This window comes from Ailuropoda melanoleuca, chromosome 3 (genome assembly GCF_002007445.2).
Source record: "Ailuropoda melanoleuca isolate Jingjing chromosome 3, ASM200744v2, whole genome shotgun sequence".
In the NCBI taxonomy this organism is placed as follows: Eukaryota; Metazoa; Chordata; class Mammalia; order Carnivora; family Ursidae; genus Ailuropoda; species Ailuropoda melanoleuca.
Window position 1 is genome coordinate 51,079,344 of NC_048220.1, and position 22,075 is coordinate 51,101,418.

General features: G+C 35.2%; 2 protein-coding genes across 4 annotated transcripts in view; both read left to right on the top strand.

Moving 5' to 3' along the window:
* POLK (DNA polymerase kappa) overlaps positions 1–22,069 on the top strand; it is a 67,464-nt gene extending 45,395 nt beyond the window's left edge. For all 3 annotated transcript variants that reach the window (XM_034656370.1, XM_002917212.4, XM_019797471.2), the window contains 9 exons: positions 1,768–2,007; positions 3,191–3,315; positions 4,671–4,837; positions 7,410–7,442; positions 13,608–13,704; positions 15,675–15,846; positions 17,515–18,468; positions 19,268–19,310; positions 19,493–22,069. In XM_034656370.1, the coding sequence (XP_034512261.1) occupies positions 1,768–2,007; positions 3,191–3,315; positions 4,671–4,837; positions 7,410–7,442; positions 13,608–13,704; positions 15,675–15,846; positions 17,515–18,468; positions 19,268–19,310; positions 19,493–19,577 (1,916 nt within the window). In that variant the 3' untranslated portion in view covers positions 19,578–22,069. The remainder of the gene's footprint in view (positions 1–1,767; positions 2,008–3,190; positions 3,316–4,670; positions 4,838–7,409; positions 7,443–13,607; positions 13,705–15,674; positions 15,847–17,514; positions 18,469–19,267; positions 19,311–19,492) is intronic.
* Positions 21,581–22,075, top strand: part of ANKDD1B (ankyrin repeat and death domain containing 1B) — a 55,844-nt gene continuing 55,349 nt past the window's right edge. Inside the window, 1 exon segment of the mRNA XM_034655641.1 lies at positions 21,581–21,617. Coding sequence (XP_034511532.1) covers positions 21,581–21,617 — 37 coding nt within the window.

Consider the following 22,075-nt stretch of genomic DNA (forward strand, 5'->3'; position numbering starts at 1 on the left):
CAACTCTTTCTCTCATTCCAGGTCTGTGTAGACAGGTCTGACGTAATTCTGATACCTTTGCCTTGGTATGTGAGAAATTTCTTTGCCCTGGCCGCTTTCAATACTGTATCCTTGGATCTAACGTTTGCGAATTGCACTATGACGTGACGTGGCGTAGGTTTGTCGTGGTTGAGCTTGGGAGGGGTCCTCTTTGCCTCTTGGACATCAATGTTTGTTTCCCTCGCTAGATTAGGGAAGTTTTCTGCTACAATTTGTTCAAATATCTCTTCTAGACCTCTGTTTTTCTCCACCCCCTCAGGGATGCCGATGATTCTGACATTGGAACGTTTCATTGAGTCAGTAATCTCCCGTAACCTGCATTCATGAGCGTGGATTTTTTTGAGTCCAGATTCTATTCTAGCTTTCTCTTCTACTAACCCATCCTCCAATTCGCTGATACGTTCTTCTGCCTCATTCACCCTGGCCATCAGAGCCTCTAGTTTTGATGCATTTGGCTGATAGAATTTTTAATTTCTGCCAGATTCGCTCTCATTTCCGCCCTTAGAGAGTCTGTATTCTCATTAATGTTTTCGTTAATACTTTTTTCAAGTCTACACATCATCTTGACCATTGTTACTCTGAATTCCATTTTTGATAATTTGGTTATATCCATATCCATTAGTTCTGTTGCAGAGGCCACAGACTCATTGTCTTTTCCTTGCTGAGGGGGACTTCTCCTTCTTGTCATTCTGATGAGGAGAGGTTGCGGGGTTGTCCAGAGCCCGAATTATTGACCGGGACCCAGGCCATGTGCCCTTGTTTTATAGGGATCTTAGGGATGTGGGCTTCTTGATTTTTCAGGCTGCCTTCTGGGGGAGGGGCTTGCCGCGGTGATACTCGGGCAACCCTGTTTGGATAGAGTCTCCGTGTCCCCTACGAGGGAGGATGGGGATGGGCACACTGTGAGCCAGTATTTCCAGGCTTTTGTTCTCTGGCGGCTTTCCCTGGCGGTTTGCTGTGCCTCTTCTGAGAGTCAGAGCAGCAGTGGCCGGATCTCAGCCTCTGTCTCAGAACAGAGGGATCGCGGACCATTCTCCACTGATGTTCTGGCCACTTTAACTCTGTTTCTGTTGGTGCTGCTCAACCCTGCAGCATCTCGGGATGTGCACCCCACACCCGGCATCCCAGCCCTCACTTCCAGGGCCGGCGCATCTCTGTCCTTTATGTTTCTAACACCGCCAGCTGCCCCTGCGTGCTCCCAGAGCTCCCGGTCTCAGTCTGGTTCCAGTGAGCACACCGGAGCTCCGTTTCAGTCTGGTGGTACACGTTCCCCGGCTTACGGTCTCAGTCTGCTGTCTGGCAGGTGCCGTCCGTGAGTCCGCCCGCTCCCCCGTGCAGGTGGCTACCGCTTCCCGGCGCCCGAACACGGTGGCTCCCTCCCCCTTCCATTTATCTTCCAATATCTGTGCGCGGTTTCACGGCTCCCCGCTTCGTACCTCAATACTCAGCGCTGGAGATGTTCATTTGTAGAGATCCAGTTGTATCTCCCTGCGTCTCAGGCTGATTCCGTGGATGTTCAGGCTGGTCTGGTACCTATCCAACTCGACTCGGGACCGGCTGAAAATGGGGTCCCCTAGTCCTCTGCCATCTTAACTCTGTCTCCTGATCTTGGCATTTAGAAACAAAACTAGATTTGTTTTGTCTTTAGAAAGAATGTAGGGAAACCTCATTTACGAAGTATGTTACTTCTTAAAAGGAAGATAATTACTGTTCCTGTTTATAATTTAGAGAAACCAGGAAAAGAAGCTCATAAGCTGAGTGAGCATGAACGATCCACGTCTCCACTACTTTTTGATGATAGTCCTCCTGATTTGCACCCCCAAGGAATTCCTTTACAAGTGAACTTCGAAGAACAGAATAATCCTCAAATACTCCAAAATTCGATTGTTTTTGGAACATCAGCTGAAGAAGTGGTAAAGGAAATTCGTTTCAGAATTGAGCAAAAAACAACACTGACAGCCAGTGCAGGTACTTAAAAGTGGTTTGGTGGCTACCATAGTTAAAATTTTCAGACTGGCTAATTCAAGTGTAATATTAGTATTTTCTTGTTATGAAGCATATAGTAATGTTTTACTTATCCTTTTTGATTCAATGTCTAATGACTTTATCTATTTAGAATACTGTGAACCTGCAGGTAAATTGGAATTAAGCAGAAAAGCCTATAAGCCCAAAGAAGAAAACTATCATAAATCTCATGTGGCTATCATTTTTAAAGCATACAATATATTTTAATTGGCTTAGTGCTTAATACTTTGTTAGTTTTCCCTTTGAAGGCTTCAGCCCTGTTCAGGATTACAGTGCAGGAGAGAAACCCCAGGTGACCACAAAGTAGGAGATAGAAGAAACCCTAACCGGCAACGTGGCAATCTCGGACCAGCTAGTGAAGGGAAAAAGCGCTTTACAAATGTCAGTAACCCATGAGGGAGGGTATCAGTGTGTCCTAGCATAGAAACTGATACTCATCATGAGGACCCTAAATTATCATTATGATTAGGTTAGTCTTTTTTTCTGTACCAAAGTTTGAGAATAAGTAACAAATTTTAGTAGGTTGTATATAAAAATTGAAATGAATCATTTAATGATTACATTTGTATATACCTATTTCAAGTTATCTTAATCATTGAGTCTTCTAGAAATTTTAAAAACCTTTCTGTAAAGTACTAATTTGCTTTGTGAATAACATAAAAAGAGTGCATATATTTTATTATCATTGTTTTAAATATAATGCCACTCAGAATCTTTGATTTTTTTCCCTTTATTTGGCTAATCTATACAAAAGGCCTTTTCAAAGAGTGAACATCCATCCTAAATTATATTCTGGATCTTTTCTATAAGTCAGAGCTGTATCGCAACTAAAGATAGTCTGTAAACTAATAATATCACTTAAATAAACTCAGGAGTTACTCTTAAACTTCAAAATACCACAGAGATTTAAATATTCCTCATTTCTGCTGTCACGATAACTAATATAATTCCTTTTCCTAAAATCATATTGAGCCCTGGGGAGATAGGTAGCTATCAGATGTTATTTTTAAAGTACCATCCCACATCATTTCAGACGTTTTGCATTCACCATTTCTGTATTGTCATCTCATATTTTAAAATGACATGTGTCAACTTCTTTGAGTCATCAGAGTGTTCTTCTTTCAAGGCATTGCCCCAAATACAATGTTAGCAAAAGTATGCAGTGATAAGAATAAACCAAATGGACAATACCAAATTCTCCCCAACAGACAAGCTGTGATGGACTTCATCAAGAACTTACCCATTAGAAAGGTGAGATTTTGTATAAAATTTATAGAAATTTTGTTTATATAAATATAATTTTATTTATATTTAAATATAAACTACAATAAAAACATAAATATATATATATTCTGAAGAGGTAGTACTTAGGATGGTAGTAATCATTCTTTGCTGAAAAGTTTTTGAACAGTAGACAAGAAGCACGAAGTGTAGTGGATGATTGAATTTGGATTTGAAGAAATCTTTCTATGAAATCCTAAAATTGAGGTTTAGGAAGCTTGTTTGCCAAAAAGTTTTAAGAAAGTAATAGATGAAAGACTTTTAAGTATACCTCTGCCAGGAAGAACAGAAATAAGAATAATACTTGTAAGAGTCCTTTCAGCTGTAACTTAATGTACTATCTAGGTCCTAAAGTCTAAATTGCCATCAGACTAATAGGTATGATACTTCAAAGAGATTCAGAAATTTAACCAAAAGAAAAAAAAACCCAAAATACATTACTGTCTTTAAAATGGTAAAATGATCCCTCAGGGATTATAGAAAGGGGGTGTTTTATTATTTTTTACAGCTTGTAGATTTTTCTGCATATATGCTTTTTTTAAAACAATAATTACACTACACTCTATTTAATGTTCTGGGGCTTGATTTTCTCATATCACATACAGGAGTGAATTTAACCATTTTTCAATGCCTAGAAGAAAGGCTATATCAGAGAATATATGATCACTGAGTAGTTTAGAATATATAAGATATAGCTATAAAGCAGTGTTTTCCATCGTGTTTTTCAAGATATGAATAGCTATTCCATTAAAAAAAAGGTTCTGGGGCCAAAGAACTGAACATACCAGCCTTAGTGGGTAACAACAGATAGTATTATATTAAAGATTCCTAAGTTTTGCAGTAAAAAGCTTATTTTAGATTTGCTTATTCTACCATTTTCCAAGTTTCTATGACCATAGAACTCTCTTTAAAATTTTTTTTAAGATTTTATTTGTTTATTTGAGAGAGAGAGCGAGCACAAGCAGGAGATAGGGGCAGAAGGAGAGGGAGAAGCAGGCTCCCCACTGAGCAGGGACACCAACATGGGGCTCGATCCCAGGACCCTGGGATCATGACCTGAGCTGAAGGCAGATGTTTAACCGACCAAGTCACTTACATGCCTCTTAAATGCTTTTTAAAATTTTGTGAAATTTCAAATTTCAAATTTCCATGCAACATTAGTTTAGGATAAGTGCCCAGAAATAAAGTAGTTTTCTTGCATGACTTGTGAAGATGGTCACATTACTCATACCTTTTATTGGTTATAAAAGGTATAATGAGATTAAATACCTGTTCTTGCCTTAATGTTAAAACTGTATTAATGATAAATTTTGACTCTTTTCTAGGTTTCTGGAATAGGAAAAGTTACGGAGAAAATGTTAAAGGCGCTTGGAATTATTACTTGTACAGAACTCTACCAACAGAGGGCATTGCTTTCTCTTCTTTTCTCTGAAACATCTTGGCATCATTTCCTTCATATTTCCCTGGGTCTAGGTTCAACACACCTGGCAAGGTATCTATATGTATAGTCATTCTGTTTTTTTCTTCATAATTTGCTGAAATAACAATTTTAACCATTGACATGGAGGCTGTAGGATAACATGTTTTTTTCCTTGTTTATAAAGAGTTATTTATTTATTCCAGAGAGAGAGAGTGGGAGGGGCAGAGGGAGAGAGAGAATTTCAAGCAGACCCCATAGAGCACAGAGCCTAATGCAGGGCTTGCTCCCAGGACTCCGAGATCACAACCTGACCTGAAACCAAGAGTCAGATGTTCAACTGACTGTGTCACCCAGGCGCCCCTATAGGATAATATGTTTAAAAATTTTTTAGGCTAGTTCATTCAGGTATATAATTTTTGAATTAGAATCCAAAGAGGGCAGGTAGGAGGAAAGGAAAAGAGTAACAAAGAATCACTCTTTGGCTGTTGGCTACGGCAGTTGGTTTAGATAGACAAGAAGAGTGGTAAGTACTTTCTTTTCTGTACCTGCCTTGTTTTTTGTTCAGAACATAAGACTAATGGTGGTCAGATTGTTGAGGAAAGAAAAGTAGCTTATATTCCAGAGTTTACTCCTTCAGCAAGGAGATTTAATGATTCTTTGAAAGCCTTAATGAACTAACAACTATATTTTTCTTTTTCAAGACTTGTAAATAATTGACTGATTCATTCAATACTGAGTGCTTACTTCTTTAGGTTCTGTTCTAGGCACTGGGAAGAACAGTAGAAAATAAGACAAACTCTTGCCTTCATGGAGTTTACAGAATAATGTGGCAAATAGGAAGTAACCAAATAAACAAATGAAGAAAGTAAGTCAGAGTAAGGGACTAGAAAATGACTTGGAGAGTAAGAGTGGGGATTGGCAGCCATGATCCAGAGGCAGGGACCTGAAGGGGCCAGCCATCCAAAGATGTAGGAGAAGAGGAAATAGCTGGAGGAGAGGTCCTGTGATTCTTCCCCACCACTCTTTCATCTCAGTCTTAAAAAGAAATATCCTAGAGCTAGAAGGGTACACTGTTGGGAGTGGGTAAAAAGAAGGGAATTTTTAAAAAGAATGGGAATTAACATGGGGCACTATTTTTATAATTTTGTCATCATCCTGTCAGCCTGCCCCCAAAATAATTCCTTTATATTCTTATACTTAAACTAAGGAAAGCAGTAAGATTACTGAGGAGGCATATGAAATAAGTTTGATAAAATAATTAAACCTGCTAAATCTTACAGAGATTGCAGGTACTGCTTTTCTCATTTGTCCGTGCTCCTCATTCTTTTTTTTTTTTTTTTAAGATTTTAATTATTTGACACAGAGAGAGAGCACGCTCGAAAGAACACAAGCAGGGGGAGTGACAGAGGGAGAGGGAGAGGGAGAAGCAGGCTCCTTGCTGAGCAGGGAGCCAGATGCAGCCCTTGATCCCAGGACCCTGGGATAATGACCTGAGCTGAAGGAAGCCGCTTAACCAACTGAGCCACCCAGATGCCCCCATTTCCTCATTCTTAAGCCCATAGTTAGCTGACTTTGATCTTGAGTGGATATAATGAAAAGATCAGAGAAGGAAATCACTACTATAAATAATCTAGTATTTGGAGGTAATGGGAAATAAACTTTTTTCTTTAAACCAGGAATTATCCTCTTTTTTATTTCCATAGTGCTTGAAAACAATATAGTTCATGATATAACATAGCATATATTAATCTGTGGTATTTAAAGATGCAGATAATGCTTTGAAGTGAAATTCATAGGTAATTTATAATAATGTAAAATAGCAAACCTCCTTTCCCTTCTATGTACATTCTCTATTCCCCAATTCTGTTTTATTTTTTTATCTATAATACTTCTTACCTTCTGACATACTCCAGATTTACTTCTATATTTGTTTATTTGTCTCCCTCCAGTAAGACATATGTTTTTTAAGGATAAGAACTTGGTCTGTTTTGGTCATAACTGCGTACCCAGTGCCTAGAACAGTACATTATTCCTAATAGGTTCGTTGAATATATGGAAAATGAATAGTCTGTATGTCATTTCAGCTTTTTAGTTTCAGCTACTTCTATTGGAACAGCTAGAATTCAGCCAACTAGATGGTTCAGATTCCGAATCACCATCCTATTGCTGTGTCCAAATTCTAACTGAGGCTCTATAGACTGGATAAATGAATAATAAATAGCTGTAGGAGAGCACAGTTAATATACTAGGGCAAAAACTAGGTAACTGATATTTAATCATAATGTATAACTGCAAGCCATTATGCTACTAACTCTTATTGGTTTTTATAAGTCATGGTTTTTATATCCATACTTTTAGTAGAAGCAGTTTATAATAACCTATTTTCACATTTGTTCTCTTTGATAGATTTAGATGATCCATTATACATATAATCATATTAGCATCTCTCTGTATTTTTTGTTGATAGTTTTATTTTGAGATTTTAAAAACTCACTGTTCTTCATGGTGTATAAATTTTAACCAAAAAAATTAAAGAGATCTTTAAATGGTAATTGACATGTTAAATCATTTTGGTTGACTAAAAAGAACTGAGTCTTCTTTGAAAAAGCAAAACAAACTTTTTTTTTCTTTCTTTCATTTCAAGGGATGGAGAAAGGAAAAGCATGAGTGTTGAGAGGTAATGTTTTGTTATTATTAATTGTTCATAATTCATGTTATTTTTAACTAATTTTTAATTTTTAGTAAAATATCCCTGAAACCAAAAACATTTTTCAGTAGTTGACGCTACTAAAGTAAATATTCCAGTACAATGCTTTATTATCTTTGCTTGCTATGCTCTCTGTGGGGAAAAAACTTAACGACAGTTTTGTGGTTTTTTTTTTTTTAATGTTGGTTTCTTCCTATTCTGCGAAAACCAATCATCTTAGGATTCTAAATCTTAATTTCTAGCCTCGTTTATAAGAAAAATTACGAGTAGTTATTTGGGAAAGTTAAGAAGAGACCACAGAAATTCTTCCTGAAGCTCTTCAAATGTTGGTGAATGCACATGGGGTCAAATAGTAAGATATTGATGAAAGAGAGCTTAGAGGGGACATAGGTCAGTGGTTTACAATCTTGTTTGGAAGACAAATGAAATCTTGTTGAGACTTTATTGTTTTCAGAAACATGTCATTGTGTGAAAAGTCCCTGAATTATCTCCTCCAAACACCAGAATTCTACTAGATGTTTCAGAACCACTGATCTAGTACAAGGCTGTGTTCCTTTTTCACATATTTTTTTTCCCAAGTTTATCTATTTTTTTTTAGTAACCTCTACACCCAGAGTGGGGCTCAAACTCATGACCCTGAGATCAAGAGCCCATGCTTTCCCAACTGAGCCAGCCAGGAACCCCTCACATATATTACTTTTTATCAGAAAGGCTGAATGAGTTTTACAAGACAACATACTCAGTAAATGACTTTGATAAACATTGCTGTTTTAGGCTGTGATTTACATAAAAGCAATCAAAGGGAAAGAGGGGGGGAAGATTCTAAAAGCGAGATAGTACTGTCCTACTTAATGAATTTTTTTCTTCCGTTTTGTCTTTTGTTATAGAGAACATTACTTAGTATACTAGTGTATTAATATTAGTTAATTTAAGAAAGGGCCAACGGAATGGGAAAGATATTTGCAAATGACGTATCCAATAAAGGGTTAGTATCCAAAATATATAAAGAACTGATACAACTCAACACTCAAAAAATTAATACTCTAATTAAAAAATGGGCAGAAGATAGTATTTTTCCAAAGAAAATATACACATGGCCAACACATATGAAAAGTTGATGAACATCACTTATCATCAGGAAAATACAAATCAAAACCACAATGAGATACCACCTTACACCTGTCAGAATGGCTAAGTCAACAACACAAGAAACAACAGATGTTGGTGAGGATGCAGAGAAAGGGGAACCCTCTTACAGTGTTGATGGGAATGCAAACTAGTGCAGCCACTCTGCAAAACAGTGTGGAAGTTCCTCAAAAAGTTTAAACTAGAGCTACCCTACTATCCAGCAATTACACTACTGGTTATTTATCCAAAGAATACAAAAATACTAATTCAAAGGGATACATGCACCCCAATGTTTATAGCAGCATTATCTACAGTAGCCAAATTATGGCAACAGCCAAAATGTCCATTGACTGATAAATGGATAGAGAAGAGGTGGTAAACATATACTGTGGAATACTACTCAGCCATCAAAAAGAATGAAATCTTGACATTTACAGTGACATGGATGGCTCTAGATAGTATTGTGCTAAGTGAAATAAGTCAGAAAAAGACAAGTACCATATGATTTCACTCATATGTGGAATTTAAGAAACAAAAACAAGCATAGGGAAAAAAAGAGGGAGGGGGCAAACCAAGAAACAGACTCTTCACTCTAGAGAACAAACTAATGGTTACCAGAGGGGAAGTGGGTGAGGGGATTAAGGAAGGCACTTGTGATGAGCATCAGGTGTTGTATGGAAGTGATGATCACTATATTATACACCTGAAACTAGTATTACACTGTATGTTAACTAACTGAAATTTAAATAAAAACTTAAAAAAAAAGTTTGGGGGGAGAAAGGGTCAGCAAACCAATAGATCCAAATAGTTAACAAAGAGGGAAGTACAAATGCCTCTTGAAACATTGATAATATTTCCAGTCTTTTTTATAATTTAAGAAATACAGATTGAAGGTTCTCAAGATAGCCTTTTTCACTAATGGATTGGTAAAGATGCTCTATTGGCCAGACTATGGGAGTGAAATAGCTATAAACTCTGGAGGGAGTATACTAGTTTTTTTTGTTTTGTTTTTTGGTCCTATAACATATTGCCACAGATTTAGTGGCTTAAAACAACACAATTTTATTCTCTTTCAGTTCTGAATCAGGAGTCCTAAAATTAAGGTGTTGGCAGGGTTGCAAGCCTTCTAAAGTCTCTAGGGATGGATCCATTTTCTTACCAAAAGCTTTTAGAGGCTGCTTGTGTTCTTTGACTGATGGCCCCATCCTCCATTTCAAACCCAGCATCTTGTCTTTCTCTGACTCTCACCCCCCTGTCTTCTTATAAGGACCCACCTGGACAATTTAGGATAATCTCTCCAGCTTAATTTAATCATGTCGCCAAAGTTGTTTTTATCACGTAATGTCCTGGGTTCCAAGATGTTAGGATTTGGACATCTTTGAGGGCCATTATTTTGACTACCACAGGGGGCAAGCATTTCGGCAATGTCTGTTAAACTCACAGATACACATGTACTTTGATCCCACAGCTCTTTTTCTAGGAATTCATTCCACACATGTAATCACATGATATTTTACAAGTATGTAAGGTTATTGTTATATTTTTTTATGATAACAAAAAATAGAAAGTAACTTAAATATACAAAAATAGAGGATTGGTTAAATGATCTTACATCTTTAAATTAGAATATTAGGCTGCTGTATAAAAACGAGGGAATTATTTATTCATAGGGAACTCTCACCAGGATGAATTGAGAAAAGAAGGTGCTAAACAATGTGTCTAATATTCTATTGTTTATGTTAAAAATGTGGGGGAAATGTTTGCTTGTTTGCTTATACAAAGGATATTCTGGAGAAATTTAAATGAATAGGAAGCTGGAAACATTGGTTGGAGGAGAACTGGGTAGCTGGAGTTAGAGTTAGAAGGACTTTTCACTGAATAGTCATCTGCTCAGGGTTTTTTACTCATTGACTTGATTTCTCTTTAGCGTCCTCCTCTTTTATGTTAAAATGACCTCTTGCCTTCTTTCAATACTCTTGTGCAGATGAATTCAAATTTCTACATTTAATCATACCAGCCCTCCAATTCCAGTTGTCTATTGGACACCTCTGCATAGGTGCCAGGAACCATGCCCTTACATCTACTTGAAGATATTTCTATTCCAAAAGATATATGTACAATAATTAGAATAATGTTGTCATATATACTTTCTTAAGATAACCCTCTGTAGCAGTCTATATACACATATACCATAATGTGTTGTAAGTTCTGAGGGCATTGTCATATGTTGGTGACTCCAATCAACTTTTTAAAAAAAATTCCAGTGTGGTTAACATACAGTGTTGTATTAGCTTCAGGTATACAATATAGTGATTCAGCAGTTCTATATATTACATAGTGCTCTTCAAGATAAGTGTACTCTTAGTCCTCATCACCTAGTCACCCATTCCCCTCACCCACCTCCCCTCTGGTAACCATCTGTTTGTTCTCTGTAGTTAAGAGTCTGTTTTTTTGTTGTCTTTTTTTCCCCTTTATTTTGTTTCTTAAATTCCACAGATGAGTGAAATCATATGGTACTTGGCTTCCTCTGACTGACTTATTTCTTCCTCTGACTGATTTATTTTTCTTAGCATTATATCTCTAGATCCCTCCATGTCTTTGCAAATGGCAAGATTTCATTCTTTTCTTATGGCTGAATAAAATTATATATATATTTATATAACACATCTTCTTTTTTTTTTTTATAAGAGTTTATTTATTTATTTGACACTGAGAGAGAGACAGCCAGCGAGAGAGGGAACACAAGCAGGGGGAGTGGGAGAAAAAGAAGCAGTCTCCCAGTGGAGAAACCTGATGTGGGGCTTGATCCCAGAACGCTGTGATCACGCCCTGAGCCAAAGGCAGACACTTAACGACTGCACCACCCAGGCGCCCCTATATAACACATCTTCTTTATCCATTCATCAGTTGAGGAACACTTGGCCTGCTTCCATAATTCGGCTATTGCAGATAATGCTGCAGCAAACACAAGGGTGCATATATCCCTTCAAATTAGTGTTTTCAAATTCTTTGGGTAAATACCCGGTAGTGTGATTACTGGATCATAGGGTAGTTCTATTTTTAATTTTTTGAGGAACCTCCATACTGTTTTTCCACAGTGGCTGCACCAGTTTGCATTCTCTGTCCAAGTCTTTTGCCTATTTTTTAATTGGATTATTTGTTTTTTTGGTGTTGAGTTGTCTCGTTCTTTATATATTTTGGATGCTAACCCTCTATCGGACATGTCATTTGCAAATATCTTCTCCCATTCCATAGGGTATCTTTTGATTTTTTTGGTTGTTTCCTTTGCTGTGCAAAGGCTTTTTATTTTGATGTAGTCCCAATAGTTTATTTTTGCTTTTGTTTCCCTTGCCTTGGGAGACATATCTAGAAAGATGTTATGAGTGATGTCAGAGAAATTACAGCCTGTGTTCTCTTATAGGATTTTAATAGTTTCAGGTCTCACATAAGGTCCTTAATTCTTTTTGAGTTTATTTTTGTGTGTGATGTAACAACATGGTCCAGTTTCAATTTTCCCAACACTCTTTGTTGAAGAGACTGTCTTTTTCCCCTTGTATAATCTTGCCTCCTTTGTTAAAGATTAATTGGCCATGTAATTGTGGGTTTATCTCTGGGCTTTCTATTCTGTTGCATTGATCTGTGTGTTTATTTTTGTACTGCTACCATACTGTTTTGATTACTGTAGCTTTGTAGTATATTTTGAAATCTGGAATTGTGATACCTCCAGCTTTGCTTTGCTTTGCTTTTTGAAGATTGCTTTGGCTATTTGGGGCCTTTTGTGGTTCCATACAAATTTTAGGTTGGTTTGTTCTAGTTCTGTGAAAAATGCTCTTGGTATTTTTTTTTTTTTAGATTTTATTTAAATTCAAGTTAACATATAGTATGTTATTAGTTTCAGGGGTAGTATTTAATGATTCGTCAGTTGCATATAACACCCAGTGCTCATTACATCAAGTGCCTCTCCTTAATGTCCGCCACCCAGTTACCCGACTCCCACCCATCCCCCTCTAGCAACCCCGTTTATTCACAATAGTTAAGAGTGCTGTTGGTATTTTGATAGAGATTGGATTTAATCTGTAGATTGCTTTGGGTAGTGTAGACATTTTAACAATATTTGTTCTTCCAACCATGAGCATGGAATGTCTTTCCATTTGTGTCATCTTAATTTCTTTTATCAGTGTTGTGTAGTTTTCAGAGCACAGATCTTTCACTTCTTTGGTTAAATTTATTCCTAGGTATTTTATTGTTTTTGGTGCAATTGCAAATGCGATTGTTTTCTTAATTTCTCTTTCTGTTTAATAATTAGTGTATAGAAATGCAATGGATTTTGTATATTGATTTTGTATCCTGTGACCTTACTGAATTCATTTATCAGTTCTAGTAGTTTTTTGGTGGAATATTGGGTTTTCTATATATTAATATCATGTTAAATCATGAAAGTTTTACTTCTTACCACTTTGGATGCCTTTAATTTCTTTATGTTGTCTAATTGCTGTGGCTGGCACTTCTAGTACTATGTTGAATAAGAGTGGTGAGAGTGGATGTCCTTGTCTTGTTCCTGACCTTAAAGGAAAGGCTCTCAGTTTTTCCCAATTGAATATGATGTTAGCTGTGGGTTTTTCATATGAGGCCTTTATTATGTTGGGGGGTTTTATCATGAATGGTTGTTATACTTTGTGAAATGCCTTTTCTGCATCTATTGAAATGATCATATGGTTTTTATACTTTCTCTTATTGATGTGATATATCAGACTTTAATCAACTTTTTAAAAAATATTGTAGATAAAGCAAATGCATCTTTGGTAATCAGTTTAACTACAAATGATCTTCCATTATTTAGGTAGACTTTAGATGTTTTTACTTAATTATATCTTAGTTCATCTGAAAATTTTATTTTGTACTGCAGAAAATATAACTTGATGCTAGGCTTTAAACATACTGTATCACTCCTAAATTATCCTGAACTATAGTTTATTCTGTGCATCAAAATCATTTTTGTCTTTCTAGGACATTCAGTGAGGTAAGTAAGCCAGAAGAACAATATAGCTTGTGCCAGGAACTTTGCAGTGAACTTGCTCAAGATCTGCAGAAAGAAGGACTAAAGGTACTTTATTTTGATGTAGTGGTCTTAGTTTAAAAAATTTTTAATATTAAAATGCTACCTTAAAGGAATAGTTAGGTTTTGCATCTGAGTACAAACTGAGAAACATTAGAAAGGATTATTCCCATCCACAGTAGAGACAAATTCGATTCTGACCTGTAATTGAGGCCTATGATAAGATGATTAGATGAAGAAGCAACTTATGAGGGTGGGCTGGCTCCACTATAATTCCAGAATTTATACTATTTCAGGAGTACATTTGAATAAGTTCAAAATCAGAGTTATATTGGCATTAGAGAATAAGGCAAAGGTAAGGATTTCCGTAGATCTGTATTTACCTATTATAAATATCTTTCCAACCATCCTTTGATGTTTTTCTTGGGTAGACTTTCTAGAATAGGCATTTTGTTTCAAGGCCCTAGTTCCAGGTTGTTTAACACATTGAGAACAAAACCCAGAGGTTTTAAATCTCTATTTTATGATCTTTGCTCACAACAATCCATATTTAGTATTTTTCCAAACTCTGAAACCAGAGGTGAAGTTATTACAAAGTATAATACAAAAGTATTCAAAGGTTATTACAAAAAAAATAAAGAACAGAAAACAACAAAGGTTATTACAAAGAATGGGATATCTATATATCTCTCTTTTTTCTACTGTTCCTCCCCTATATATTTCTTATAATCCTTCTCTATCATAACTTGAGTATAGAGAGAGGTGATTTAAATTTTTTTAATAACCTGTAATTTTAGAATCATTTCAGATATACAGAAAAGTAGTATAGATAATATAGAGAGTTCTGATATACCCAGTTTCCCTCATTAATATATTATTTTAGCCATATTGTCATAGTACATTTGTCAAAGCTAAGAAACTGACATTAGCACATTGCTATTAACTAAACTCCAGACATTATTTGGATTTTACCTGTTTTTCCATTAATGTCCTTTTTCTGTTCCAGGATTCAGTCTAGGGAACCACATTGCATTTAGTTGTCTTGTCTCCTTATCTCCTCTAATCTGTAACAGTTTCTCAGTATTTCCTTGTTTTTCATGACCTTGAGGTTTTAAGGAGTGTTGGCCAAGTATCCTGCAGGGTGTCTTTCCATCTAGGTTTGGCTGATGTTTTTCTTATGATTAGACCAGGGTTATGGATTTTTAGAAAGAATACCAGAGGTGAAATGCCCTCATTACATCCTTTCAAGGTATATGATAGCCACAAGATATCGAAAGTGATACTAACCTTTGTCACCTGATTAAGTTAGTGTTTGCTAGGCTTCTCCACTGTGTAGTTACTATTTTTCCCTTTCCATACTCTATTCTTTGGAAGTGAGTCAGTAAGTCAGCCCACTCTCAGAACTTCCAGGAGGTAGTAAAATATACGTAATATATAATTTACCATTTTAGCCACTTTTAAGTTATATTTCTGTGGCATTAAGTTCATTCACATGGTGCAACCATCGCCACTCTTAATCTCCAGAGCTTTTTCATTATTCCAAACTGAAATTCTGCACCCATTAAACAATAACTGTAAAGGGAGTTCTTACATGTAGATGGGTTAACATAATATCTGGCATATAGTAGACACATAATAAGTGTGAGCTGTCTACAAGACCTTTTCAGTGGAGACCCGTTTAAGAACCTTTTTTCCTCCCTTTTTAGGTACTGAATTCTAAAAGAGATTTAGTAAAAAGAAAAGTGATCAGTTAATGTTGCCCTTTATGTAAAAAGTCTTTTATAAAAATTCATTTGGGTAGGAGAGTAATAATTATTGGCTAAAATGGAATTTTTAGATTACTTATATATTTCAGTTATTCTTTTTGACAGATTTCATTACCACGTTTCATAAATAATTGATTATACTTTTATATTATGTGTATGTGAGAGATATTTTTTAATTTTTTCTAACCTACAAAATAACTTTTTTCTAGAAATTAGAAAACCATATATGACAATGTATTCTGTTGGTTACAGGGTAGAACTATTACCATTAAACTGAAGAATGTAAACTTTGAAGTAAAAACTCGTGCATCTACGGTTTCATCTGTTGTTTCTACTGCAGAAGAAATATTTGCTATTGCTAAAGAATTGCTAAGGACAGAAATTGATGCCGAATTTCCACATCCCTTGAGATTAAGACTTATGGGTATGCCTTTTCTTGTTTTTCCTTAAATCTGCTAGATTTTCCCACAGAAATCAACTTGGGAAATACACTCTCCTTCATTTTATTTCTTAAACCTGTTTAGGAATTTGTACCTATGCTGCCATTTTTCTTAATTCTTAGAGCCTGATGTATGTGAAACCATGTTCATTAATTTAATTCCCTTAAGAACCAATTACAGCTGTTCTTTTCCTTCCTACTTACTGAAATCCTTGGGGCTAGGTATGTTTCAAAGTTTAAAACCTTTCAGATTTTAGGAAACAAATATAGTGCATATTGAGTATATATGTAGTACTCCTTTGGTATCTGAGTCAGCACCTCATGATAAACACAATAATATTTTTGTAGCAAAACAAGAAAATATTCACACTAGGTTGGAAAGATTCTAAATAGCCTCACATCAATTCAGTCATCAATTACTGTTTGTTGCTTACAATTTTCAGAGCTTTTTAGATTTCAGAGTCACAGATAAGGGATTGTTACAATACAAAACCATATCTGGAGCCACTGCATGGTATATGCATTTTAACAAAGCAAGTTTCTTTGTGAAAAGTGAATTGGGTGAGAGAATGCACATGGATAAGCACTCCAGATGCCAGCTTTACTGCTAAGAGTGGATCATTAGCCATACTTTCACATATGAAAGATAGCACACACTTGAAATTGATTGAATAAAGTATGTTGATTGAAAGAGCTAAAGAGTGGATGTTTATAACAGCTTCATTCATAATTGCCAAAATTCGGGAACAACCAAAATGTCCTACAGTAGTAGGTGAATGGAAACTGGGACAGACAATGGAATATCATTCAGTGTGTAAAAGAAATGAGCTGTCAAGCCATGAAAGGACATGGAGGAACCTTAAATGTATTTTATTAAGTGAAAGAAGCCAATTTGAAAAGGTTAAATACTGTGTGGTTTGAACTGTATGATATTCTGGAAAAGACAAAACTGTGGAGACAGTGAAAAGATCAGTGGATGTCAAGGGTAGAGGGTGGGGAAGGGATGAATAGACTTAGCACAGAGGATTTTTAGAATGGTAGAACTAATCTGAATGATGCTATAATGGTGGATACCTATCATTAAACATGTCAAAAGCCATAGGATGTACAACACCAAGAATAAACCCTAATATAAACTATGGACTTTGAGTGTTAATGTTGTGTCAGCGTAGGTTCATAGGTTGTGACAAACATACCACTCTGGTGCAGGATGTTGATTGGAGGAGGCTGTGCATGGTGTGGGCAGAGGATATATATGAACTCTGTACTTTCTGCTCACTTTTGCTGTGAACCTAAAACTGCTCTGAAAAACTAAGGCTACTGGGAAAATGAGCTAGAGTCTATGAAGTTGACTCCAGTTAGTTGGTATTTAATGGTATATTGTGTCAGATACTAGTTGAAAGACTTACATAATCATGCCAACTCCAACAGATACTATTTAGTGAAACCCTGTTTTATAAAGAAAGGTAAATTTCATGCAAAGTGCTCATTTTGAAAAAGTATATTTTAATTCAGAAAATATGCAATATTGTTTATTATTTTTCTCTAAACATCCTTTTGTATATATGTCACAACAATATTATGCAAAATATTGTTATGCATTATGAGTGAATTGACTTTGTTAAGAAATTAATTGTGGTTGGTTTAATTTAGGTATACGGTTATCCAGCTTTCCCAATGAAGAAGACAAAAAACAACAAAGGAGCATTATTGGCTTCTTACAGGCTGGAAACCAAACTCTGTCAGCTGCTGGGTATATACTAGAGAAAACTGACAAAGATCAGTTTCTAAAACCTCTAGAAATATCTCATAAGAAGAGTTTCTTTGATAAAAAGCGATCAGAAAGGAAATGGAGCCACCAAGACACATTTAAATGTGAAGCTGTGGATAAACAAAGTTTGCGGACATCACATTCATTTCAAGTTTTAAAGAAGAAGATGAATGAGAATTCAGAAACATCGGAGAATTCAAATAACTCTCAGATATTTACCTGTCCAATTTGCTTTAGGGAGCAAAGAAGCATCAGTCTGGAAGCCTTTAATAAACATGTAGATGCATGTCTTGATGGATCTTTGATCAGTGAAAACTCCAGTGTGTTCTCATGTTCACATGCTTCCTCTACAGAAATTAGCAAGAAAGAAAATGTACATCCTTCTTTCTCACTCCATGAGAAGCAGGATTATGAAACCCATCAGAAGAATTCAGAAATCAGTTCAGTAGATTGTGTAGAGCTAGTAGAGACTGAAGATAATCCGCCTGAAGCAGAAAGTGTAGGTGGTTTAAGTGAAAAGCACAGCAAAGAGGAATGCCCTAGTCTTCCAAGCAGATCATTTAATATTGCAGAATGTTGTCACAATTCTTCCTCTACTGTTTCATTGGAAGATACTGGGTCATTAAGTCAACAAGAATCCTCCCAGCCTTATTTACATGAAGTGATAACAGACCAAGCTCTAGTTTGTCCTGTTTGTAACCTAGAACAAAAGACTTCAGATCTTACCCTGTTCAATGTGCATGTGGATGTATGCTTAAATAAAGGCATTATCCAGGAACTGAGAAAGGATAAAGTTAATCTAGCTAACCAACCCAGAGAAAGCACCCAAAGTACTGGTGAGTTTGCAGTCATTTTAAAGAACCTGATTTTCTAGGAATGTTTTATTAAAATTAAGATTGTTGTTAAATCTAAAGCACATACTATTAAAGGGGTAGGTTGTGTATGCCACCATTTAGGGAAACGTTAGTTACCTTAGCATAGATTAGAATTAACTGAAGCCAATAGATTTTAAATTTTGGGAAAACTGTTCTGGGCTTGATTTAGCACAGAGCGAACTCAAAGATTTGGGGAGCTAAGTAATCTAATCAAAGGCAAAATTCCCATGGAATGAAAAAGTCACAGAGATAAAAGGTACAGCTCAGGGAGTATAGTCAATGGTATTGTCATAGCACTGTGTTGTAACAGATGACAGCTACACTTGTGGTGAACATAGCATAATGTATAAACTTGTTCAATCACTGTGTTCTGCTCCTGAAACTAATAGAACATTGTGTGTCAACTATACTTCAATTTAAAAAAAAGAAAGAAAGAAATTCCTTCAGAGAACTTTTGCTAAGGCACAGTGGCAGATTAACTGTAATTGCACAGCCGGAAAGCCTGTTCAAATTGTTTTTTGGTAGTCTGAGTCTAGCCCAACTTCAAAAATAAAATTAAGTGTAATACTAATAAAATAAGTAAATTATAAAGAAATTATGCAATAAAGTTAGTTTTTGGTGGGTCTGAATATGAACTATAGTACTAAGGAAGTTTTTATTATCTCCAATCAATCAGCTTTAACTTTTTAGATTTTTATACAGCTTTTTAATTATTTCATGTTGTTCATTATGGAACTTCTTGGCTTTTCTTCCTCTAAAGATAACTCAGGCAGAGTGCAGAAGACTGCAACAAAACCAAAAAGGTATGGTTAATTTTGAGTTTTAACAGAGATGGCTATATAATTGTTATATTTTGAGGTCTAATTTTTAGGAGATGTTAAAATTTGCTCTTATAAATCAAGTAAAATTTTTAAAATCAGTGATTTGAAAAACATTTTTAAAAATATCTTCCTGCATTTTAACTGTGTGTTCTTTTCTATTCCAGGCCGGGATCGATGACAAAGTACTCAGCATCAAAGAAAACAAAACCGAACAATCCCAGACATACTCTTGATGTATTTTTTAAATGAACATTGAACATTTTATCATTGAACATTTTATTCTTAATAGAAACTTTTTATTTTATAATCAATGAAAACTTCTTCTTCATTAAGTTTACAGATTCATGTAGTGAAAGGCAAGTGCAATAATTCCTTCCCAAATGACATTTCTTTTATATGGATTTGGAATATGCACTAAATAACTTTTGTAAACACCTTCGAGATAACCATGAGAATTTCACATCTATTATACATCAGTCAGAAATCAATCCTATTAGAGATAATTTTAAAATGAGAAATCAGGAATGGAATCAGAAAGTGATTTGTTTTTTTATCATGTTTTATAGTGAATATAGAAACATATTTATAAGGGCTCTCGGGGGTTTACACAAACCTAGTTTAGCATAAGAATTTTTCAGCACTGAGGCACCTGGGTGGCTTAGTTGGTTAAGGTTAAGCATCTGACTCATGATTTCAGCTCATGTTATGATCTCAGGGTGCTGAGATCGAGCCCCGCATGGGGCTCTATACTCAGTGGGAAGTCTGCTTGAGAATCTCTCCCTCTCCCTCTGCCCCTCCTCATGCTCGTGCTCTCTCTCTCTCTAAAATAAGCAAAAAATTCTTTAAAAAAAGAATTTTTTAGCACGTAACCACTTTGTTGGTACTGGACCGCTATATTTGTTTTAGTAACTTCTACAACTTTGTATATTCATTTTTTTGTCTCCTAGTGTCTTCAGATACCTCATGAGTATTCATAATTAATATTTATCATAAGTTCTATGAAGAATATTAGCTTGGCAGAACAAGGATGAAGGTTTTGTTACCTTCAGGAAAATAGGATCTCAGTATTATTTTCTTTGTTAAAAGAATTGTTTAAAATAGGATTATCCACTTGATTTTTTTTTAATTCCTTTATCTTCTGAATAAGCACATGGTTCACTTTAAAAATATTTAGTCTAAGATTCAAGGTAGTTAAATTTCTTCGTAGGGCTTTAAAATAGTGGTATATCATTTCTTGAGGGTTATGTTTATACTTTTCACAGATCTATAAAAAAGAATATATTGTACACTCAAAGTGTACAATTAATGTGTATTAAAACATCTCATTTATCTTAGCTATATTTCTATCACATTTTTTAATATCTGTGAAAGAAGACAACTGAATACTAATTAGCTTAGTTACTCCAAGTACTTTTGTGCTATTAATACAATTTTTTTTTCCAAAAAAGTTATTTAATGGAAACATGAAGATGGAAACCATTTTCTGTTACTCCTTTAAGGAACTGAATTTTTTGTCTCTTATATTTTTGTTTTCTCTTTTCCTTTCATATTTTATAGCTCATTATCTAAGTTTATGAAGACATAATATTTTAGGAATAGGTTAAATTAGGATCTCACACAGCCTTTGGCCAAAGTGGTAACTTAACTTGAAATTACTGGATTGTTTAAAATTAGGTTTAGTGTTTAGGTTTAGTATCATGGCGGTCTCAGGCCTAATATTATCATATGCTATTGCAAATTCAGAGTTGTAGAGCTGTGGGTCTTGATTGTGTGATTTACGTATCTAAATTCTGTACAAAATAAGTTCAGTGAAGCACTGCTTTAATATACTGAAAAGTTAATAGCATCATATCTAGTTGTTCCTAGCTGGCCTCGGGTTTATTTTTATGGTGTTTTCAACTTTAGAGTAATTATGAAATTATTTTCATTTAGATGATTCATTTAATTGACTGTTATCATTTAGTAATATTTAATAATAATTTAATAATAACAATTTAAAATAAAATTGCAAATATTTAATTAATATTTGAGCCAGTAAAAATGGTTTCCTTACTTTTGTACTCTTTTCCCACCTCTGATTCCTCTTTTGTTCTCTTTGCCCAGAATTCTCTCCACATTCTTTTCTATCTGTTTTATCTAATATTTCCAACTCATCTACTTTTTATTATTTTGCTTTGGGGTATTCTTAGGAAATAGAGCAAAACTACAAAGAACAAGCATCTATGATCTTATCTACTTAGAGGGTCAAAATAATGGGGCGCTACCTGGGAGAATGTATTTGTAACACATGTAACTGGCCCAAAACTAGTATCCAGAATATATAATCCAGAGGATATAAATGATTCCTATGTATTAGTAAGAAAAAGACAGATAGCTAGTAGAAATTTGGACAAATGACTTTAAATGTCACTTTACATAAAAAGAAATCCAAATGGCCAGGAAACATGAAAACATTCTCAGCCATTTTAGTAATAGGGAAATGAAAAAACTGCAAAGCGCTATCATTACACCCCTAACAGCTTCACAAAAATGAAAAGATCCAATGTTATTAAATTTTGGTGGTGATGTGGAGCAATTTGAACTCTCCTTTGAAGACAATCACTTTGGAAAACAGTTTGCCTTTCTTCAGTAAAATTGAAGATGTGTACATTTAACAGCCCAGCAATTGCACTCCTAAATAAACACCTTTGCTGGTTATCTTCCATTTGCTCTCCAGATTTACTCTTTTTTTTTTTTTTTTTTTTTTA